This window comes from Strongylocentrotus purpuratus, unplaced genomic scaffold (genome assembly GCF_000002235.5).
Source record: "Strongylocentrotus purpuratus isolate Spur 01 unplaced genomic scaffold, Spur_5.0 spur5_scaffold_14, whole genome shotgun sequence".
Taxonomy (NCBI): domain Eukaryota; kingdom Metazoa; phylum Echinodermata; class Echinoidea; order Camarodonta; family Strongylocentrotidae; genus Strongylocentrotus; species Strongylocentrotus purpuratus.
This window is the reverse complement of record NW_022145599.1, coordinates 34709237-34734405: the sequence shown is the minus strand read 5'-3', so window position 1 is coordinate 34734405 and position 25169 is coordinate 34709237. Positions and strand designations below refer to the sequence as shown.

The 25169-nt window shown below is 40.2% G+C and overlaps 1 protein-coding gene across 1 annotated transcript; it reads right to left on the bottom strand.

Moving 5' to 3' along the window:
- Nucleotides 1-1135: 1135 nt before the first annotated feature.
- On the bottom strand, nt 1136-24770 carry LOC590722 (coiled-coil domain-containing protein 40). Its single transcript, XM_030984823.1, has 19 exons — nt 24658-24770; nt 18543-18616; nt 17786-17814; nt 16857-17298; nt 16229-16425; nt 14839-15142; nt 14088-14245; nt 13272-13412; nt 12496-12599; nt 11510-11753; nt 10827-11009; nt 10056-10301; nt 9336-9549; nt 8444-8613; nt 7877-7968; nt 6271-6391; nt 5575-5763; nt 4497-4655; nt 1136-3219 (listed from the first exon to the last, which is right to left on the bottom strand). Exons 1-19 carry the CDS (start codon nt 24669-24671, stop codon nt 2968-2970), a joined length of 3333 nt encoding a protein of 1110 aa, XP_030840683.1. The 5' UTR covers nt 24672-24770; the 3' UTR covers nt 1136-2967.
- Nucleotides 24771-25169: the final 399 nt, after the last annotated feature.

Genomic DNA, 25169 nt, shown 5'->3' with positions numbered 1-25169 from the left:
GCAATTGGTTTCAACTGGTTTCAATTGGAACCAGTTGGCAATTGGTTTCAACTGGTTTCAATTGGAACCAGTTGGCAACTGGTTTCAATTGGAACCAGTTGTTCCAATTTCCCTATTGAAACCAGTTGGCAACTGGTTTCAATTGGTTTTGCTCCAATTGGTTTCAACTGGATTTTGGTCCTGGGCCCCCCCCCCCCCCCCCCCACACACACACACACACACACACTTTTTCCTCCATCTCTCCCTCTCTTTCTACATATCTATCTTATTTTGTATTGGAGAGAGACACTAGAGGGAGAATGAGAAAGAGAAAGAGATCAGCGAGAGCAACAACAAAAGTAGTCACACTAGATAGACGAGACTTCAGGCCGAGTTTCGAGAAAAGAATTGACAGAGAGGTTTAGAGGAGAAAGAGGGAGCGGGGGGGGGGGGGGGAATGACAAGAGAAAAGACTAGAGCCTGTACTCTGAAAACTATATTTATGTAAGGAAAACAATGCCAAATAGTCCTAATTATAACAAACTAAAATTGATTGAAATCAACACTTATCATTGATGCTTGCAAAGGTCTATTTTGACTGTAGCACTTGCAGTCCCTTATGATTTTGATGTGTTATGATCATTTTAAAACATTCATAATGACACCATTTTCAGAATACCACATTTGATGGATAAAGGGAAAGGGGGACAGATAAATAAAAAGAAATAGGAAGACAGACTTTCAAGGAGACAGAAACATAAGTATCTAGGTAAAGAGAGAGAGAGAGAGAGAGAGAGAGAGGGAAGAGAGGGAGAGGAGAGAGAGAGAGAGAGAGAGAGGGAGAGAGAGAGGGGGAGAGAAACAGAGTGACAGAGGGAGAGACAGAGAGAGAGAGAAAAGCAGACAGACTTTCAAGGAGACAGAAACATAAGTATTTAGGTAAAGAGACAGAGAGAGAGAGAGAGAGAGAGGGGGGGAGACAGAGAAAGACAGAGGGAGAGACAGAGAGAGACAGAGAGAGAGAGAGAGAGAAAAGCAGACTGACTTCAAGGAGACAGAAACAGAAGTATTTAGGTAAAGAGACAGAGAGAGAGAAAGGCAGACAGAATGTCAAAGATATATACCAACACAACAAAGAATTAGATTTAAAGATTTCTTTTTTCCAACTGATTTGTACACATTCAATATTTTATTTCACAAATTCTTTTGAAAAGTAAATTGATAGGCGTTGAATATCAGCAATGCTGAATATTATATGCTCTATTAAGATCCAAGTACATACAATATAAACATTTTTCTTCCATTCATCACACATGTAATACATATAATAGTTCTGCATTTTCAGGTATATACAAATATTTACACTACCATTGTTAACATTACAATACTCTCTTTCAAAGAATATGAATTTTATTTCGTATTTATATGGAGATCATAAATAAAAAGTCTATTTGCATGTATCAAGGTGACATAGTATAACCATTAATAAATATTGAAGTTACAGATATACCCATGCGAAGAATCTAAAATTCAATTCAAAGGTATAGAGAAATTCATTCACATGGGATATACATAACATTTCATTTATTGCATATATAATTGTGGTGTAGCACATATTTCTTTAATGGAATCCAGCTTGAAAAGCAGTGAATTAAAACACAACCTTTTCTTCCAGATAATTTGTTGCAAAAGTTATCAAACTGTTTAAAACTTGAAAGAGGTGGTTTTATTCTTTAATTTACCTTTCTGTAGTATGGTGTAGAGAGATGTGATGTATGACGATGCTTTACTACAAAATTCTTTAATCATGAATTACACACAAAATTTCATTAGTTTTTCATAAAATAGTGAAATGAAGCACAGAATTTCTGATGTCAAACTATACACTTGTTCTAATATTTCTTATAGGCTTCTCCGCTTTGACAATACAATGTTATTCTATTTAGCATTTTTCTGGATTGATCATCTTCATTAATCTTATGGCGTGATATTTACCTTATCGAACACAATGTACTGTAGATTAACAATTTATGTGACGTAATGTGAGGAAATGATAAAAACTCTGTGATTCATTTTGATTCAATATTGTGATTTTCGATATTGTACCGGATTACTTTTGTTTGTTTCTCCATTTTCAGGGCATTTGTTAATCCTTACTTTATATTTTTATCACTTTGAATGATCTCTGTCACAATGTTTTATCCCTCATACATGTACACCTGCATTCTATCATAAAACACCTGTTGGGATGAAACAAGTCAGAGTGCATGGCCATATTAGGTATACCACATTGACAAATGGTTTCAACATGTATGTGGTACCCTAATTATAGTGGGGATAAAAATTAACTGGAGAAGCATGAAAACCTCATATCTGTCTGTTCAGGTCATGAATACAATCGAATACGGTAGTATGATTGAGATGAGCCAAAGGAAACATGTTGGAACACGAGACAGCACTTAAATGTTGGGGAATGTCCCGAAAATTGTTATCTTTGTCATATAAACAATAAATACGTGAGAATCTATAAAGATATATTGAGTATCACAATTATGTACAGTAAATCTTTAGGAGGTTTCTAAAGGCTTTCAGCAGATGATCAATACTATACCAATGATACACAATCCATAAACAGTGCATCCAATTCCAGTGTTATATCTGGGTAGCGAGTGTTTATTAAAAACCCAAGCAAAAGCTTTCCCCCAGCTGGCATCAAATTCAATAAGGCAGCTTTTGCTTTAAATCATCATAAATCAAAAGTCTTCATGACATATCAATGTTTCAGAGTGGTATTACATTGGGACCTCTATAGAAAAAGACAAATAATGTTATAACAAAGCAACTTTGTTGGTCCAAGTTCTTTATATTTTATTGTGTTGTAGCCCTGATATAACAAGGTTTCATAATAACAAGGTCATTTCCTTGGTCCCTGGGAGATCGTTACAACGAGGTTGAACTGTAGTACCCGCTAGAGATGCTTTGATCTGTTTACCATAACTCATCATCAGCTGCACCCCTTGAGCTCAGCACCATCTGGACGCTTCGCATGGCCGGCTGGATCTGCGGGAACTCAGTGATGAGACGGTCAGCGATGGTAGCAACAGTCTGCATCTTGTCCAGCTGTTTCTTGGACTCTGCCTCGAGGGCAGCCTCCGTCTTGCAGAGCAGTGTGTACTTGCCGTCCTTCAGGGCCTGGTAGTTCTTGACCTTGCGTTGCCTGGAGACGATGTCCCCAAGGTTCTGTTCAGAATAGGGAGAGTGAAGAGTGAAAGAGATTTTAAAGGCCGTGTAGCTTGGAAAATACTGGTTGACGCCATCTACGTCTTCTTTTGGACAACTGCACTTAAACAAATGGACTTGATCAACGGTAGTCGGCGACTTAATCTCTACATGGTCAGCGTTCGCGAAACAGACAGTTCTCCTCATTCTTCGGTTTCGCGTATGATGCACGCACATGCCCGATTGGCCCTGAGTCAGGCAACGGGGAAAGACACATAGTCTTGTCAGGCTACACTCCCTTTAATGGGATGGTAGAGAGATGGTGAAGGTCATAGGGGTCAAAGACTTACTCAATTAATATACAGTCAAACCTGCTTTAGTGACCACCTGTCTACAAAGACCACATTTTTTTCCCCCTTTAAAATGGTTTCTCATTGAAACATGTACTAAAGGAACCTGTCTACAAAGACCACTTTTTGTGTTTTCCTAATTGGGCGGTCGCTATAGACAGGTTTGACTGTATATAGCATAACTCAAACTACCACCAAGGGTTATGATAGAGAAATTGAAAGGTACCATTTATCTTCCAAATTAGAAGTTACAAAATCAGTCCAAATGCGTAAGCAATATTTCATAGTTATCGTGATTTCTCTAAAACTTTCATGGAAGATTATTTTCTCTTATATTCCAAGTTGAAAAGCAATAAACAATTCATATACTTTCAAAACCACATCAGATAGTGCTTTCACTCACATGATCATGGATGTGAATCCAAACCTTGTGGTTGTGTCTTTGGAATTATTTTTATAATCGGGGCAGCGCCAGGAGCGTCACAACATGACGGACATGTGCGCTATATAAGAAGCCACCATTATTATTATCCAGTTTTCTCTCTCTGAAAGAGCAGAAAAAAGTATTTGAATGCTTCCATATACAATTATTTACTACACTAGTGGGGCGTTGCAAGAAAGTTGCAATCAAATGCAAATCTCCAAATTCAAGTGTAAGTCTTGCGATTAATTGCAAATTTGCAATTGATCGCGACTCAACTTTTTTGCAACGACCCGTAGGTGGGCTATAAAGGTATTTGCAATTCATATAATGTATTTTATCAAAATATTGGTTCGATTCGCTAGTAATGAGATTAAATCATTGGCTGACTGTAAGAAGGCTGTGGGAGCTATGTATAGTCAATGGCAGTAACAGCCTTTAACGGCCAGCCAATGAATTATTGAGGCAATAAGCCTACTAGGAAGTATTGACTCCGAGGCCTCACTGAGCCAGCCGGCCATGTTTACCTTCTGTTTGAGTTCAACCAGTCTCTCTATATCACCATCCTGTGTATCGGCCATGCTCTGTAGTTCATGGAACTCTCTCTGCTTGTTATCAAGCTGCTGGTTGAGCATCTGCTGATGGCCGCGCAGCTCAGCGATGTCATTGTCACACCCATTTGCATCCTGTTTCAATAATCAAGAGCAAGAATGAGAGAAATTATATCGAGTAAGAAGAAATATTTTGAACTGTTTGTTTTGTTTAATATCGCAAAAAAAAGACAAATTAAAGGCCCACTGTCCTACTTGTAGCTACTTGCTCCCACTATATAGAAAACTTCCCCAATCGGTGCCTGTTGGTCCCCCATGATCCTCTTTTTCTTATGTTAGTTGAGACCTGAGTTAATGAGATAGCCACCTGTCAGTGACCTCGCTGTGTGGTCTAATCCCTTCTGGCCCAGTATATTGACAGTCTTTAAGATGCAACATCAAAAGAACTTAAACCTGGTATTTTATTTTTTACATATTGTTTAGAAAATTGTTTTTTTTGTGTTTTTCTTTCTCATTTCTCTATGTATCTCATTCTAATTCTATCCCTCTGCACCTCAGAATAGTTTACTAGATCGATGGCGCATAATAAATGCTGTATTATGATCTATTAAAATTCTATTGACAGGATTAGAGAACATGTAAATTTGATAATGTAAAGCTCAGTGTAAACAAATAAAAAGTGCAGGACTGAGAGCACTTTACAAAGTAGTCGAAACACAATGTTATAGGTTTGAAACAATATATCCATTAGTAATTTTAACATATCTAAGTCTTCTAACTTGAGTAGAATATGACTCTTTAACAGACAAGTCTTTTGAGATTTTATAAAATTTAGCGTGCTAGTAAAATGAAATGAGGCCCCGTCTTATGAACAGTTGTGATTAAACTAAATGAATCGAAAGTCCTCAAATCAATCGCAAGTTTGTAGTCTCCTATCTCTTACGTCCATAGTTGCTGATATCAATTAATATTAACTCTGAGACAGGACCCAGGAGTATCCAATTATGTTACAGGAAGATGCATGCTTCACAGGCCAATGGACATGGATACGTACCTGTTGAGTCTCCTTGATCTTCTTTCTGAGTTCCAGGAGTTTCTTCTGGAATGCTCCCTTGGTCTCTACCTTCTTGTTCATCTTAGACTGGGCGTCGCCCCGGGTCACGATGGTATCACGACGGGATACGGCCTTCTCCATGTCCTGGATGAGCTTCTCTTGGAGCTTCATCAGCTGGGTGTGACGCACCTAGGTCAAGAAAAGAATACAGCAGAAAGGAAAATGAAAGAAATGGATTAGGTATACTTAGAAGGTTTTAGAGGAGATGGAAATGGAGTTGATAATGCCTGGTTTCATTATCTCCTGGCGTAATCAGCTGGTTGGTAGTTAACTAACGACGGTTAGTAATGAGGAGTTCGATGATCATAGTTGTTATTAAAATCTGAGCAAAAATAATTATAAACATAGCTTGTTGTAAAGTGTATATATCCAAAAATCAATGACATTGATCCTGCTCCCACCTGCCTACAGGCTCCTCCAACCAAGTACACCACCATGCCTCTACAGGAAGTGCAGTTTTCTTTCAGAAAATGGAAGCAATTATTTACTTCTATTATGAAGCTTTACATCTGTGGATATTCTATACCCAATTTATCAGTGAAACAAAGTGTTTCAAGTCAATTTTTAACAATTGAAAGTTCATTTACGAAATTGTTCAAAACTTTGGTGGTATAGAAGGAGTTTGATATGACTTACCTCCATACGATGTATCTCAGCACTCATGGCTCTGATCTCTCCCTGACCGACCTCTGAGTCTACCGTAGCCTTAGCTTCCCTGGCAAGCTGAGTCTTCTTCTCCCAAAGCATGATCTGACGTCTGCACAAGAACAACATAGCAATAAATGTTGATGAAGGCCCGAAGAGGAGAGACAATATGATCTCTTTTTATGTTAAACACTAATTGCAGGAAAAGTTAAAAGTGGTGGTCTTCTTGACTTTCAAATAGAAGCTTGAGTGTTTTTAACCAACCCTGACCATGCAAGCTCTGAGTCTACTATAGCCTTAGCTTAAAACTGAGTCTCCTTCTCCCCTAGCATGATCTGGCGTAAACACTGACAACAACAAAATTGTCAATAAGTGTTGGTTGATTCTCTCTTTGATTTTGTACTGTGTAATCCCCAGAGCATATGATTTTCATCTCTTCATTCTTAGGTAAATAAATGAAGAGTTTAATGCCAAAAGGAGTTATTAAAATGCATTTTTGTAATTTCTGAGAAAAAAGAAATTGTTTACCAGATTTTGTAGTCATCTATGGAACTAGATGGAACTTCGACTGCGCGCAGTCGAAATGATGCCTCCGTCATAGAGCAATTTACAAACCAAAACAGAAGAAATTTTTCAAATTCAAGTTCAATTGTAATCCATTAACAGGTTCTCAGAATATCGTGATTACAAGCAATTTCTCATATACATATATGACCCTTTGATCTTTGACCTCATGACCCTAACATCTACTCAGTTCATTGGCTCCGCAAGATGTCCCGAGTTAAATAGTAATCCATCTGTCAGTTCTAATGAGAATGCGTTCACAAGCTATTTTTGCATACATAATGAGCCGCATGACCTTTGACCTTGACCTCATGACCCCAAAATCTAATCAGTTCATCGGCTCTGCAAGTAACATACATGACCTAAGTTTGGCAGGAATCCATCAATCGGTTCTTGAGATAACGCGATCACAAGCTGTTTTTGCATACATAATGAGCCCTGTGACCTTTGACCTTTGACCTTGTGACCCCAAAATCTAATCAGTTCATCGGCTCTGCAAGATACATACATGACCAAAGTTTGGCAGGAATCCATCAATCGGTTCTTCAGATAACGCGATCACGAGCTGTTTTTGCATACATAATGAGCCCTGTGACCTTTGACCTTTGACCTCGTGACCCCCAAATCTAATGAGTTCATCGGCTCTGCAAGATACATACGTGACCAAAGTTTGGCAGGAATCCATCAATCGGTTCTTCAGATAACGCGATCACGAGAACGGGACGTACGGACGGACGGACGGACGTACGGACGTACGGACGTACGGACGGACGGACGGACAACCCGAAAACATAATGCCTCCGGCTACTTCGTAACGGAGGCATAAAAAATGATATTAGGTGCATTTTTCATGATTGCTCCCAAAATTTAGGTAAAGAATTTTGTTGAATGACAGGTACTTAAGTTCTGATATCAATAACTCAATTTTCATCAAAAGTGGATTTAGCTCCTTTTGGAATCAAGCTCTTATTATGTACAGTTTTTAGATTGTCATAGATTTAATTGTTTAGCTAGTGAAGTTGGTTATACTTACTCTGCCTCTACCAAGCTATTGAGAAGTCTCTCCTTCTCCTCACCAAGTTCATCAAGCTTGCCTTGCATCTCAAGAGATTCTCTCTCAGCCTCCTGCCAAAATCAAATATAAAAATATAAAAATTGAAGTAGAGAATAAAAGAATAGCAAAGGTAGTTTGATGTACCTATTGTACTTGCAAGATAATGAGTTTAGAGATCAAGATTAATCGCCTTTCAAACATCTTCAATTTGAGCGATTTTGCTGATTGAGTGAAAGTTTATGCAGAGGATAAAACAAAAATCAGAAGTTTCATTAAATCCTAAACTGAAATTTTAAGGGGAAAAAGTGTAACAACAAATAAGTTTTTAAAACATCTACAATTTGTCTATAGTGTAGACGGGACAATTTAAAGCATGGTTTCTTAACCTGATGGCTGTAACAAACACTAGGGCAATTAGTAAGGGCATACATTGGTTTTAAATGGCATGGGCCAAGAATTGTCTAATGGGAGGTAACACCTCTGAAAAGAAAAGTCAGGTGGGGGTGTGTGCAAAAAAAGGTTAAGGACTACTGATGTATAGCATACCCTGAGAGAGAGCACAAAGTCATTCTCGATGAGAGCATTATCTTGATGTAGATCCTGTCTGATCTTGCCTTCCCGGGTCAGAAGCTGGTTGAGTTTCAGCATGTCATTCTGCATGTTCTGAATGCTCTTGTCCACCATCTTGCGATCGTAAAGCTGCCCTTCAATCTCACCTGAAGAGGGAGAAAAACAGACATTTTTTCCATGTTTAACAAATTTTAATTGTTTATTGGTAAGAAAAAAAAATTGCAATTTCAAATGGTGAACAGAATGTTATTGTTCCCACACTGTATGCACCTACATTTATTAGATAGTGCATTGATTTGCGAATTAATTGGATTGAATTTATTGGGCACGGCAACTCCCAGCAATACTTTGCCATGATCACTATGAAACAGGGGAAGGGCACATTAACACATGACTCAGGCTTCATTTATCCACCCTTGCTGGATTTGAACCCACAATCTTTGGTTCGACAGGCATATGCTCTACCGACCACTGGGCCACCTTGCCTTCTTTGTGGTTTGGCTCAGTAACTTTTGATTCAGAGCCCTAAAGACTAAACCAGGGCATAAATTGATGCACGCATTGTGCCTGTTTTTGTTAAATGACCACATTGTGTTTAATGCCAGGAATTTTAAAAAGGAGAATAATCTTTAAAATCCTTGAATTTGCAACATATTGAGAGGTTCAAATCACTGTTTTTCAATTAAAATAGACAACTTTTCAACAAATTGTTTACCGATATAGTTGATTTCAGAAACATTGTACTTTATTAGAACAATGTAGCATTAAAACAAAAATGTTACTGTGGCCAATTTGAAGAATATTATGTTAATTTAACCCTGGAAAAAATCCCTGTCCTGAATCACCACACATCACCACTATTGCTTACCTTCAATCCTCATCTTCTTCTGGTGGAGGATGGTGAGAGCCTTCTTCATGGTGTCCACCTCCATCTGTTGGTTATCCTTGTCTTGGGTCATCTTGACCAGTTCACCCTGCTGCCTCAGCCAGAACTGCTGGAGGTCAGCAATCTCCTGTGTCCGGGTGTCAATGTTCTTGGTCAGGGCATTGACCTCTTGCTCTAGAGGGCCCAGCTCTTCACCCTACATGAGACACAGCCACAAAATATATTTATAGGATTTGATATAACTGAATGACGCATAGTATTGACATTCCAACACCATTCCTACACAATATATTAAACTTAGTGTAATTAAGTCAACATTTATTAATTAAAATCAGACAGTGCTTTTATTTCTTGAGTGGATCTCCCCCATAATTTGCAAAAGATTGCATTTCCATACCATAGAATTGTCATGTACATGTAGCATCAGAAATCCATATGAGCTTTTGAGAACTTATTATGATCACTAAGATTGTGCTACATATACATTTAAATTTTACATCATAAACTTGTGCAAAGACCTACAGAATAACAAGTCTGCACAGTGGTGCACTTCCTGGGCTTAAATTGAATACAACTGACTCTCAAATCAATATCCTACTACAAGGAACTGTGGTTCCTACTGCAAATTTGCACTAGATCCTTTACCAATGAAACCTTTATTCATAGCACAGGAAAATCATACAGGACCACACTGTTACTTACACCCTGACCGCTTATCGCAGCCTCTATCTTCTTATTGTACTGGTCAATCTGTCCCTGCTTGCGCTCGATGACGGCGTTCCTCTTGACCATCTCGCCTTCGCTACGATTGATGATCTGGTTCTTCTCATGGATCTCTCCATCGAGCTCCTTGAGGGACTTACGTAGCTGTTCCACCCTGGTGTTGGTGTTGGACAGGTCTAGGGTGTCCTGAGAGATCTCATTCTCAACCTTAGCTTTAGCAGCTTCCTATATTTATAACAAGGAGAAAAAAAGTGTTATTAGCATGAAAATAAAAAAATGAAGAAGAGGAGTTTCATCCTTTAAATCCAACAATTTGAATCAAGTCACATATTATTCTTTATCGAGTGATCATCAGACATATAAGTCTTCAGTCTAAAGATCTGCTATCTATTGTTGTCGCTTAGCTTCACACAAAGCTAATCAAAATTGACTACAACTAGCCACTAAAGCAAGTGCTTCTCAAATGAATCATGCACTGCTTTCTGTGTTTTTCAGTATCGCCGGCACCTTTGATCGAGGAACAAAATAAGTAATTCTTGGATTGGACTATCATCACAACTTTCTAGGCATAACCCACTATCACCTGGCATCAACTACTCTTGACTCAATGACAAATGACAAAAGTCAGTGACAAATCTGCTGATAACCAATCAGAAGCAAGGATTTCAGTAGCTTATAACAAAGACTGTCATTTGTCACTGATGACAAGTTTTGTGAAACGGGTCCCAGGACTGCCAAAGCTAGACTGACCTGATCGGCGATGCTTTTGCGGATGTTACCAGCCATCTTCTTGGCATAGTGGGCAGCCTTGTCCATGGTGAGCTTGTTGCGTAGAGTGTCCATGATAGATTCCTCAAGCCTTAGCTTCTCCTGGTACTCTCTCTCAATCTGCTTCCTCAGGGCAGTCAGCTCGTTGACTCTCAATGTACGGTCCTATAGAGGGAGAAGGAAAGAAATAAAAGATTTTTTTATTGCCCAATCTTTAAAACAATTTATTCAAAATTTAGAGACTTTAGTCATTCAAATTTAGTGAAAGTATATATATATATATATATAGGCACAATTTTCTGTAAGCATGATGTACATATAGATGACAATAAGTTAGTTGATTGGTTGGCTTATTGGTTGATTTATTTGAAGGCTTACTGTGAGTCCCACAGATTTGGTCATGTGAGTAAACTACGAGTGAAAATGTAACAATATACGGAAACTGCAAAGTTGGAGTTCATCAATGGTGATAACTCAGGAATATGTATAACTGCAGTTGCCAGCTCACATATATGTAATAAATTATCAATACTATAAAAGTTGAGGATAAAATGAAGACATTCAACAATACTGTGCAAAGTGAAGATATGTTTACAAATATGTACATTTGACGAGTGACTTGTTATCGATTCTTGAAAAAAAAACAGGATGAAGAATGCACTTACTGTAGTTGCCCTGTTGAGGGCCTGCTCTGTCTCATGCAGCATACGTGAGTAGGTGCTATACTCCTGCTTGATCTTCTCCTGCCGATCCTGGCTGGTTGAGATCTGCTTCCTCAGTGAGTTGATATCAATCTCGTTCTTCTGGAGGAGCAGGGTCAGGGTCTCGTTGTTCTCCTGTTCCTTCATGATGGATTTCTTGTAGCCCTCGATCTCCGTGGCCAGCGACATGATGTGCTGCTTTTGCTGACTGTCAATAATAGCAAGAAAATATAGTTTGATGGTAATGATATTTTGTTTAAAGGCTATCTGCACTATCTGACAGGTGGTTATCTCATCAAATAAGCTCTCAGTTAACATAAGAAGGGAACCATGGGGGACCAATGGTCAACAATCAGGCGTTGTTTGCTTTATAGAGGGTGCAAGTAGCTATACGTAGTGCAGTGGGGCTTCAATATATTTCATTCTTCTGGAGGAACAGGTTTTTTGTTTTTTTTATTCAGTTTTTTCTCATGGATTTATAACCTCACTTTTTCCGGTCTTCACTTCATTGTCCAGTTCATATATTCACCAATACCCTTAGGGGTGTCTTTTGAGGGTAAAAAGGGTTCATTTCTATCATCATTATTGTCATTAAGTTTTCCATTGAAACAGACACATTATTCATTTATTTCTACAAGTATACAGGGTGGCACATATCACCAATTTGGTGGTCTTCCATGAGGGCCTGTTTGGTAAAAATAAAACAAATAACAGCAGCAAAAACAAAATAGATAAATACACAAGCATATAAATAGGTATATTACAAATCGTCATGAAATTTTCAGCCGAGGAGGCAGGTTTCAAACTGAGTCACGTCTTTTGGATGGTGACGTTAAAGGTCAGTCCCCAGACGTAAATAATCATATCTGATTTATACACGTCTGTAAAAACCCAAATACACATACACACACGTCATGAAATGAAAATCATGATGATGATGATGAGCCTACCTGAGAGCCTCCTGCATAGCGGCATGCGCTTCATCCCTGCGTCTCATTCCTATCAGACTGCTGTTCCACTGCTGAAACAACTGCTTCTTCTCAAGGTTGATGGACTGCAAAGGGAAAAACAAAAGCAAGATTACAATTATTTGTATTCCCATTGCCATTCAAACTGAAAGAGTAGCTTTTGAACATTAGAATTAAATATTGAATATGATTCTAAAGAGAACACCATTAGTTTTATATTTTTCATTCTATTTACATGTTAATCTGACTTCAAACAGGCTTACACATGCAGTACCTTATTTTGTGAATCTGCAATGAATTTTTTTTAATTTTTTTTAAAATAATTTTTCTAATATTTTTTTTTTGCTTCAGTTGCTTGCCTTGCACATAGCCTTTTTCCCCACTGAACAAATCAAGTTACATTCATTCATTCACATAAACATTGTGACATCACTAAGGATTGAGGAACACTTCATTATTTATGTCTACAAGGTACATGTAGAACAGCACTTTGCAAAGTCTTATCTGTTTCTTTAAAAAAAATGGTCAATTTGAGCTTTACCAAAAAAAACAAAAAACATTGTATCAGGGTGTAAGCCAACTTGCATGTATGTCCAAGCTAGAGTTATGTAAATCTGACTTGACTCAAAGCTTAGATGAACCAAGGGTATATTAAAGACAGTAAACAGGTCTATCACTCATCTCGGCTCATTGTATGGCTCAAGATAGAACACTCTGGAGTCAGTCATGACTCATAGGACCACCATGATTTAACTCACCTCAATTTCCATCCTTGCATCAGAGAGAGCTTCCTTGGCTGCTTTGGTCTCCTCTCCCTGAGCTGAGCTCTGGGCCTCATAGAGGGCTATCTGTTCCCTTAGTTTATCAACCGTCTCCGTCAGGCGGTCAACATAGAGGTCCTGAAAATATGATCATTTATTGGAATATGAAACTTAATTAAGTGAAATAAGCAAATCATTGAAAGCAGGCAATGATATGCTGAGAACCAAAATTGATTGCACATGGTACAGTATTCAAACTTCCCTGTTTTGCGAGGCCTGACTGACAAATATTGGTTTTAGTACCAGTATACTGAAAGTGTACACATGTTCAGGCAATACTCATATGGATTATTTTCCAAATCTCCTCTGAGCTTGATGTATCTATTTTCTTGCTTGTTGTTAAATAGCTATCAGAGATAGCTCATGGATCAAATATACTACGGCACCGTTTCACAAAACCGTCATGAGGTAAAATTCACAGACACCTTATTGAAACTCCTGTTAATTTTAATACAAGCATTTCTGCAGGAATCTTCAGTATTGAAGGAGGCGGATTAGATTTCTAGAAAAGAAGAAGAAGAAGATGAGAAGTCGGCGAACTTGTAATTTTGACGGTTTCGTGAAAAACTTGCCTGGTCATGACCCAATTTCACATAACTTGTTATCAGTGACAAATGACACTTGTTGTTATTACATGTAGCTATTGAAATTCTTGCTTCTGATTGGTTATCAGCAGATTTGTCATTATTTTTTCATTGAAAAAAGGCTTTGTGAAACAAGTCCCTGGTTATGTCACAATTTGAATCAATTTACCTGTTTTTGCTTATCTTCCTCTGCTGTGGAGACCTCTGTGTCAGCCTTCTCTGCTGCTCTACGCATCACAGCAATGTCTCCTCTGATATCCTCTTTAGCATTGGTCATGTAGTAGAGATGAAGGGCAAGGTTTTCAACTTCAGTCTGGAGCGCAGAGGCTATAAAAGAAGAAAAGGTGCATAGTTTGAACGACTAAAATGTGTTTTCTCAGAATTAGGTCTCAAATCATGAATAAGGTGTTGAAAGTTAATGCTGACATACTTTGAATTAAGAAGAGAAGTATCTCTGCTACATACATGAAGATATTCTTTTTTCCAATTACTTACAAATTTTGTGCACCTCTCAAAGGAAGAAGTCACAAGGCTGTTGTATTTTTTTTTGTATTTTATTGTATTACAACATTCCTTCTTTCTCTCTAAATCTCCATACTTCCTTCCAGTATTAATTTAAAACCTTTTATTTCTTCATATTCCAGTAAGATCAAAACTATCAAGACTGGATACCTCTCTATTTTCCTTCTTTCTTTCTTTTTTTTTTGGGGGGGGTGGGGGAGAGGCAGTGAAGTCTCTTTTATTTCATGTTTCTGTATTTTTTTTTATTTTTTTTTTCTCCTCTTTATTTATTCATTTTCTTCAACTTTTTCATTTTTCTTGTAAAGCTGGTCACCTATACTTTAATTAGCATTTACAGTGTTTCAGCTTTTCCAGGGATTACATATATACACAAACGAGACCCTGAGCTTAATACTCACATTCTTTTCTCTGGGTGTTGACATTCTGCTGTGTCTTCTTATACATGTCCCTGACCTCCCTCAGCTGCTCCTCGCATTGTGCCCTCATCTGTGAGAGCTGTCCCATCTGGTCGTGTCTCTTCTCCAGCAGGGTCTGCTGTCTGGCCAGCTCCTGCTGCATGCCGTAGAGATTGACACCCAGCTCCTCCCTGTCCCCGAGCTTACCCTTGAGGGCCTCCTTCAGCTCCCTCACCTCCAGATCAACCTTCTCCATCTGCTTGGTCAGGTGACCCTTCAGGGCATCTTGGAAGCGTTTCATCAGGGGCTAGGTGTGGGAGAAATCATGACAACGGATTTAAGATCAGACTCCAAAGTCATGGAGAACATGGGTTCTTTAAAGCCCGTCTGTACTAGTTTGGCCAGGAGGGATTAGACCACCCAGCAAGGTCACTGACAGGTGGCTGTCTCATCAACTCAGCTCCCAAATAACATTTAAAAAAAAGAGGATCATGATGGGGGACCAACAGGCACCGCTTAGGCATTGTTTCTATATAGAGTGAGCAAGTAGCTACAAGAAGTACAGTGGGGCTTTAAAATAAGCAGGGTTTTGACACTGCTTGATGTGATGTGAAATCCGAAATATTAATTACCAAAATATATCCAGTTCTCCTGGGTACAATTTGTGTTTTTTAAAGGAAAGTCACGTTTGCTCAAGAGTATTCTAAGCATCTCAATAAGTTTGCTTTTTTTCTTCTTTTTTTCATTTTAGATAAATTAATAGAGTACATGTACTTTGTTTTTCTAATCTTTAAAAATTGATTGTTACTGTAAATGTATCAGTATTATTGGAAGTAAGCTTCTCAATGTCAAATTAGCATGATCCCTAACTCGACACTTGAAGAGCTTCTTCTATGTGCCTAGCATATTGGAGGTTTTGCCAATATCTTTTTATTTTTCTGCTGGTGTATATATATTCATTCATTTAAAGGACACTGCATAGGCAGTGCTTTCTGTGGTTGCTACATCCACATGGCATTTATTCAAATAGAGCATATCATCCTCCATATTCAGAGAACATGTCATGGGGTTGTTTTGCAAAGATCCTAAGTTGAACTTAACTCCAAGTTGGACTTAAAAGTTATGGAGAGCCATTTGTAGCCTTAAAATAAAATATATTCAAAAGCGAAACTTCATGTTTTTAGACTTTTCATTAATTCCACATCAAGAATATGAAATCTCCTTGATAATAGAAAATATGAATGATTTGAATCAACATTTTATACCTTTTAAAATATCTTTTATAAAATATTTTCAAAGATGCTAACGGCTTTCCATAATTTTTAAGTCCATCTTAGAGATAAGTTCAACTTAGGATCTTTGTGAAACACCCCCATGGAGATGTCAAACTTACATGTTCTGGATCCAGGACCACCATCTCACTCTCATCATCCGATGCCTCAGAGTCATCATAATCATCTTCTCCTCCTCTTCCAAACCTTGGTTGGTACTCCTCCTCCTCCTCAGCCTCGTCTTCTTCTTCCATCTCTCCTCCCATCATCTGGGCGGTATCCATGGGAGGGATGCTGGTATAACCCTGGGGAAGGTCATCTGCAAGTCACCACAAACACAAGATATTTCAATTGATCCAAAGGAAGTGTAACTGATTTTACTTCAAATTAAAATAGCCTGATTTTAGAATATATATAATCATCATGAATAGGTTTCAAATTTATGTTTAATCTGATAACAAAAAGACCAAAGCTGTTTAAAAGGTTTAACTCATATCAAGCAAGAAATTTCTGAAAAGGAGCTTCATTCAACCCCCCCCCCCCCCCTCCCCCGCAATAAACTGTGAACATTCTTGCTGGATACAAATTAATTAGGGAGCTGGTGAAATAATCAAGTACTAGAGCTGTGATGCCAATGAGTAAAGTGAACAAAAATTCACATCTACCATGGTGACTCAAAAGTTTCAAATTCTGTACGACAAACAATTGAAATTAAAAAGACAAGAATCGTTTTAGAACAATCCTACAAACCTTGTTCAGGCATTCCTGCATGTTCAGGTTCAAGTTGTGGAGGAGGACCTGTAACTTCTTCCTGAAGAGCTGGGGGCGTGGCTGGGGGCGAAGCAGTGGGTGAAGCTTGGGGTGGAACAGGTGATCTCTTCTCACCAGATGGGGGCCTCTGTGCACCAGACCCTGATCTTCTAGACCCAGATGCCGGTCTCGCACCTGCCGATGGGGGTCTGGCGGCAGATGAGGGCCGGCCAGCAGAAGGTGGTCTCCCACTCCCGGCTGAAGGGGGTCTCCCTGCAGAGGGTGTGCGGGTAGCTGAAGGGGGTCTTTGGCTGGCTGAGGGGGGCCTTTCAGTACCAGAAGGGGTTCTCTGTGATGCAGAAGGGGGACGCTGTGAACCAGAAGAGGGTCTCTGTGTTCCCGATGCAGGCCTTTCTTCAGCCTGAGGGGAAGGTGCAGCCTCCTATAAAGAGATTCAGAAATGTATGAATGATAATTCAAAATATAAATTTAACCCAATCATTCTCATTCTAATAGGTCTTTATACAGGGGTAATATAGGTTTAAAGGTACATCTCTCTCCCTTAAATTTGACTAGAAGACAAAATAAACCACAACTTGTCTAATTGCACATTATGACTTTGTTCATTAATGAAATGGCAAAGACATTTGCTGTATTTTCAGGTACTCTCCACTAAACTCCATTTAAGTTAAGAAAGAAAGCTAAAAGGAAAAATAAACACAGAGCATTTTTTATTCATTTGTAGAAACAGATACACTTTAAATATTTCTTTGACATATTTGGGGGTTTAAATGCCCAAGAGCAACAACAAACCAACCACCAGCATTTACTGAGAGTGGTGTCTTTCCTTTCTCTCTTCTTCAATACACCACATGAGATGTAATTCCTTCTTAGAAGGTGAATAAGAAATTAATATAGGACAAACTTACCTCTACTGCTAGATCCTCCTCACCTGGGGCTGGTTTAGGGAAACAAAAGAAAAGATAACCTTTTAGATCACATACTACTATAACAATCAATACTAAATTTCCTATAAAAAAAAAAAAGGATTTAGGAAGAATGTGGAGATTGTTTACTTTGGTTTCACGTCACATACATGTAAGAGTTAATGATTTTTTATCAAACATATTTTCATAAATTATGTACATGTAGGTTACCTAGTGAAAGAGACATTTAATGTAAAATAACAGTAAGAGATACAAAATATATGAATGTTCAGCTTTAAGCCTAATATCAAGTAATGACAAATTATTCAAAACCACCTAGTAAATATTTATTTTAGTGTCTTGGGAAGCTATGCTACAACCAGGGTAATTATAGTATTTTGTAGGTGTTTTGAGCATCCACATGGAGTGGATATGTGTATAATATAAATGTAACTAATAATCATTCAAGGAATTGTACTCTCCCATCATCAAAATGATTTGTAATTTTTTTTACTAGAAAAAAGTAAAGGTCTGATCTTTTAATCATGAAAATAAGAGTAAAACCTGATGAGTGCTGACATGCAAAGATCAATTCAATTCACTCTGTTTGAAAATAAATTGAAATTTAAGTTTGATACGTACCTTTATTATCATTAAAGACCCTATTCTGTTTACAATTTTAACATTGAGAGCAAATGGTATATATGGATCTTATTTCTCATGATAACTTCAACATGCACACACTGCTCCATCAACTCACCAGGTTCCCCTTGTGCTTCATCAGCCGGTAGTTCGTCCATGTTGCCAGCTTCCATTTGCTCTTTACTTGAAGGTCTGTCAAAATGTAATGGCAAATTGGCAACACAGTTAATCAAAAACTACAGGTAGATCTATAATCTTACATTGCATGGATCTGCAGAATACATGAAGGGCATATGAAACAAACCCATCAAAGTCAATTTTTCATCAATATGTGGGGCTGTAAAAATAAAATAAAAATAAAAGAAATTGAGATTTGTTTTCAAATGACACAATTAATTCTGACGGCTTTCAGACTGAGCTAACATTAAGCAGAAAATTCGGCAGGGAAAACTGCCTTGTTCATATTCATGTTATTATTGGTGTTGTTTTGCAAGCTAAAAAAATCTAGAATCTAATAGTCTAGACCCTAAAAATATAAAATAGACTCTAGGCTAGATCTAGAAGGTCTATCTCCAATACGGGAGAAAGTCTAGCAATACATGTATGTCTCCAAAGTCTAAAAATAATTTTGCAGTGCACCATGTCATTAGGCATGATGTGCTTTTCGACTTCGTGTCTACGGTAGGCCTACATGTAGGCCTACTTCACCTTCAGCCTTACTTTTTTGTTAATTGTGTTAAAGTAAATTCTACTCACCAGAGTCGTCATAGTGTCATGAAAGTGACATGATTAAAATATCGAGATGTGACTGCGAGACAATTTTCCTGAATAGGGTCTAGACTCTAGAATAGATCTAACTGAATCGGTCATAATCATAGATCTAGTCTAAATATGAATCTTCTACTAACTAGACCTCCTAGATCTAGATCTATTCATAGACTATTTGGTATCAATTAAAATTTTGAAGAAAAAATGTGCTACAGAGAGATTTAGTGTCTAGAGGTCTACTCGATACTCTACTCTAGACTCTAGTCAGTTTTCTCATCAACTGCAGTAGACCGAATTTTTCTGTCTCTTTCGTTCGTTAGCCTCTGATTTGGGTAGGTCGGCTCTCTCTTTAGAGACAGAACAGCCCCATACGCTGTAGTGGCCGCGCGTTTGTACTAAGAAACGTTACACAAAACTTGGCCAAACTTAATCCCTAATTTTGATATTTTACCGGATGCGTATCCGATGCATTTAAAGTCCTAAATTAGCTAAATACTTAACTACTTCGGTTCCACTTACCAACTTGACTGGAATAATCCGTTTAATGGTCCATTTTTAGGAAATTATGGGTCAAGATCGACATCCATGAAGAAAATCTTGCAGCCGAGTCTCATTCTTTCTAGTCTACGCCGAAGGCAAAATGATTATAACGGAAAAACTGTGCATGTCATTACGAACTCGTAGCTCGTGCACAGTTTTTCCGTTATAATCATTTTGCCTTCGGCGTAGACTAGAAAGAATGAGACTCGGCTGCAAGATTTTCTTCATGGATGTCGATCTTGACCCATAATTTCCTAAAAATGGACCATTAAACGGATTATTCCAGTCAAGTTGGTAAGTGGAACCGAAGTAGTTAAGTATTTAGCTAATTTAGGACTTTAAATGCATCGGATAGGGTCTACGCATCCGGTAAAATATCAAAATTAGGGATTAAGTTTGGCCAAGTTTTGTGCAACTGAGGCCAAGGGCAAATTTCCGTGTAGCCAGGCTATACCTTCAGAAATATGTGCAGAAGGAGAGGGAAAGTGCAGATGATTATATCTCGCGCCTGAAGCTGCAGGCATATGACTGTGAATTTCGTGATGACACTGAGCTCCAAGAACGCATCATTGAGCAGTTCATCACAGGCACTAGATATCCTGAGCTCCAGAAAGATCTTCTAGGGAAGAACAAGTCCCTCACTCTTACACAGATGCTTGAGCTGAGTAGAACATTTGAAGCATCGCAGATGCACATGGCTCAACTAGCGCAAGTACAGACACATATTCAGCCTGCATCGATTGATGTAGTTCGTCGGAAGACTAACACTAGTAACAAGTGTCCTAATTGTGGTGGTAATCATGCTCGCAGTCCACGGGAAGCATGTCCGGCTTATGGCACCAAGTGTAACAGCTGTGGAAAGTTGAATCACTGGAGGAGTGTTTGTCGGTCTCCAGCTCCAAGTACACAGCGGTCTGGGAGATCTCCAGCTTCAAGTACCCAGAAGTGGAAGCAGAACGCTAAATACGCTACGCCACATCGTGGAGGCAAGCAGGTGCAATCCATCCACAGCACCAGCAATATTGAGGCAGCAGCAGCGGTCCCACTACTGAATGACGCAGTGGATGTCCTGTCATTCAATCGAATTATTGTGTCAGGTATCAGTGCTGTAGAGGTGGATGACAGGGACGACCTAACAATAGCGTATGTGGAAGTCAGACGGGATGAGAGAACCATAATGAAACTGCGTTCGAAGGTTGACTCCGGTGCGGAGGGCAACACACTTCCTCTTCGGATGTTTCGTGGGATTTATCCTGGCCATCTCACTAAGGATGGAGTTCCTCACCCTCAATCAGTGCATAATTCAAGTGCACGGTTGTTCGCTTACAACGAAACACCAGTGATGCACCTCGGTTCGGTTCGGCTGCCCTGTCGTTTCAACAACTCAACTTGGCTTTATGCTACATTCTACATCGTTGAGTCCAGGGGTCCAGCGATCATAGGATGTGACACAGGATTGGAGCTGAAGCTGCTTACTCTACACACACGCATCAACGAGATCAAGCATTCAGCACAGATAAGCTCTACTGATGACCTAGTAAGGCAGTATCCAGACCAGTTTGACAAAATTGGCAACTTCCCAGGAGAATATCGTATTGTTCTTGATCCAGACGTTCAGCCTGTTGTCCATGCTCCTAGACGGTGCCCAATCCACCTACGAGATGAACTGAAGCTCGAGTTTGATGACATGGAAGCTAATGGCGTGATCACTAAAGTCATTGAGCCTTCAGCATGGGTCAGCAGCATCGCCGTTTCAAGGAAGTCGAATGGCAAACTCCGGGTCTGCTTGGATCCCAAGGATCTCAACCGAGCTATTCGACGTTGCCATTATCGCACTATCACGACAGATGAGGTGATACACAAGCTATCAGGTGCTCGACACTTCAGCAAACTCGATGCCAAGAACGGTTATTGGTCTATCAAGCTCGACCATGACAGTTCACTTCTGACTACCTTCAACAGTCCCTTTGGACGGTACAGATATCTCAGGATGCCTTTTGGTCTAGCAATGTCTCAGGATGTATTCCAGCAGCGAATGGACGAAATCCTCGAAGGTTGCCCCGGCACAATAGGGATCGCTGACGATATTGTTGTGTTCGGCAAGAGTGAAGCAGAGCACGATCGGAATCTGCACCACCTCATGTCCAAAGCTGTGAAGTACGGTCTGCAGTTCAACAGTGGCAAGTGCAGCATCAAGGTCAACCAGATTTCCTTCTTCGGTATGATCTACGATGCAGATGGCGTCCATCCGGATCCTCACAAGGTCGAGGCAATCAAGTCAATGTCTCCACCTGAGAACAAGAGCCAGCTTCGTGAGTTCCTTGGTATGATAACCTACCTTAGCCCCTTCATACCAAATCTTTCAGCCCAGACTGCAAGCCTACGTGGTCTTTTGAAGCAGGACGCTGAATTCCAATGGACTCCAACGCACCAGTCTGCCTTCAATGATTTACGTGACAAGGTATGTCACGATGCAACTCGGGCGTATTTTGATGTTAACAAACCTACGGTACTGCAGGTAGATGCTTCTCTGCAGGGCTTGGGAGCGACTCTACTGCAGGATGGAAAGGGTATCGCATTTGCATCAAAGGCCCTCAGTGATGCAGAGACGAGGTACGCTAACATAGAGCGAGAGCTGCTAGCAGTGGTCTTCGGCTGTGAACGATTCCACATCTTCCTGTACGGGAAAAGTTTCATAGTTGAGACGGACCACAAGCCCCTGGAGATGATCCAGCATAAGCACCTGGCAGCGGCCCCACCTAGACTCCAGCGTATGCTCCTTCGTCTACAGCCATACAAGCTGACAATTGTCTACAAGCCTGGTAAGGATGTACCAGTAGCTGACTGCCTATCCAGACGTCCTCTTGGTCCTCCAGAACACATCCACCTTGACCTGCAAATCAACTTTGTACAGTTTGCTCTAGACCGTTTGAGTCAGTTGAAGGAGGAAACAGCCAAGAATGCAGAGTTTGCAGCACTACAGACGGTGATTGTGAAAGGGTGGCCAGAGAAGAGACGTGAGCTACCACGGCAGCTGCAGAGATACTGGGCCTTTCGAGATCAACTTGCAGTTGAGGATGGACTGATCCTGAATGGTGAACGAATCCTTATTCCACACTCCATGAGGGAGTACATACTGAGCAAGCTTCATGAAGGTCATCAAGGTATCGAGAAGACACGACTTCGGGCTAAGGCTTCTGTGTACTGGGAATCAATCAATGACGATATCGAGGTCCTGGTGAAAGGCTGCTCAGTCTGCCAAGAGTACAAGCCCTCGCAGCCCCATGAGACTCTTCTCCAGCACGAGATACCCACACGATCCTGGCAAGTCTTAGGTACAGACTTATTTCACTTTGAAGGGAACCATTATCTCATCATTGCAGATTACTTCTCAAAGTTTCCTTTCATCCGGAAAATGCCTCAAGAGTGTACCAGTGCTGCAGTAGTCAATGCGACCCGTCAGGTGTTCGCAGAACAAGGAGTTCCAGAAAGACTCGTTAGCGACAACGGAAGACATTTTGACTCCTCAACATACAGAGACTTTGCTACACAGTGGGGATTCAGCCATGTTACATCCTCTCCCCACTACCCCAGGTCAAATGGCTTCATTGAGCGAATGATTCAAACTGTCAAGAATACGCTCAAGAAAGCTAAAGTGAGTGGTATCGACCCCAACATGGCTCTACTATGTATCCGTGCCACTCCAATTGACAGCCGCATTCCAAGCCCAGCTGAGCTTCTTTACGGGAGGAAGATGAAGGACAACTTACCAACTCGAATCCGCAACAACTCCCCTGGTCGTGATGATGTTAACCATCGTATGCAGCTTCGACAGCAGAGCCAGAAGTATCATCACGACAAATCAGCCCATGACCTAGCACCACTCTCACCTGGGCAGCTTGTGAGAGTCCAAGACCAGACATCACGTCACTGGATAACAGCTACTGTTCGTGAGCAATGCCATGAGCCTAGGTCATATCTCGTCGAGACGCCTAATGGAAGGGTGCTACGCAGAAACCGGCAACACCTCGCTGATATTGAGCCCAGGCGTATCCATCATGATGAGGAGGTAACCAAGACACCCGATCCTCATACACGCGAAGAGATGACGCTTGATCCAACGCCCGATATCAGAGGTTCTCCTGCCCCAACCCCTGCCCCAAACCCTGCCCCAAACCCGGTCCCAATCCCCAACCACCAGCAGACCACCCGCAGTGGCCGGGTAATCAAGAAGCCAGAAAAATTGACTTATTGATAGGACTTAATCTTTGGATACTTCAAGTTTGGACTTTATGGACTCAGTTTATTTTTCTGTAAGGGGGATGTAATATGTGATCTTATACATTGACTCAATGCTACATGCTATACACACATACACACAGTTAATGTACACTGTGGTGTATGGGCTCTTCTATACACAATATAACCAGTCATGCTGGATTGCAACTTCACTCTGATGTTTCTCTATGTGTCTTCATTTGAGTACTAACCATACAGCTAAACAACCCCACATTATAGTTTCTTAGTACAAACGCGCGGCCACTACAGCGTATGGGGCTGTTCTGTCTCTAAAGAGAGAGCCGACCTACCCAAATCAGAGGCTAACGAACGAAAGAGACAGAAAAATTCGGTCTACAACTGCAGAGGTGGGCAGGAGGCGGAGGCCAGGCAAAGCACAGGCCCAGCCGCGGCGGGGCGTGTAGTCGCCAGCGCCTCCGCTAATGATCTAATCATTCAATGATTCACCCCAACCTCGCATTTCGTGACGGATCAACAACAAAATTCAGGTTTACATCACACATCTTGATTATGAAAATGCACAAAAGTGGGAGGAGTAAATACTAACGATAATTTGTTTATCATTTAAATACAAAATATCACATTCTCAATAGATAGAAACATAAATATTAAGGCTCAATGCTCACCTTTCTTCTGCCATTCCGATTGAATTGTGTTGCTATGCGAAAGATAAACTTCGCGTGTAGTCTTTTGCACCAGCAGTTTCATAGATTAAAATATACGACGATACTACTATGGAGCCTACCGCGGCGCCTAGCTGAAAGTTGTCTAATTTCCTCCTCCTTTGGAGAGCTTATCCTCGGCTTATCCTCCAACTCCAAGGGCATCGCTATGAGAAGGGGGGGGGGGGATAAGGGGGTGAAGGGTTAGGGTCTGGTGCAAGCGCTTACGCAGGGGGCGGGGGGGGGAGGGTATGGGGGGGTTAAACCCCCTCATTTTTTTTTTGAAAAAAAGATGAATACTATTCCTTACCCCCCCCCCCCCTCTCGACGATTTTTATTTTTCGTAAAGATAAGTCGCCCTCCCCATTAAATCTTTACATCGAGCGTGTTTTATTCATTTTACATTATTATAATTATACTAGCAACCGATGGGATGGGGGGGGGGGGGTTCTGGCCCAGCCAGGCATATAGGCGCT

Excerpts from the sequence above, each read along its gene's own strand:
- LOC590722 (XM_030984823.1), bottom strand. Across the intron at positions 10,302-10,826 it reads GCAAAAGCATCGCCGATCAG|GAAGCTGCTAAAGCTAAGGT; the intron begins GTCAGTCTAGCT and ends TTATAAATATAG. Across the intron at positions 3,220-4,496 it reads TGGTTGAACTCAAACAGAAG|AACCTTGGGGACATCGTCTC; the intron begins GTAAACATGGCC and ends TATTCTGAACAG.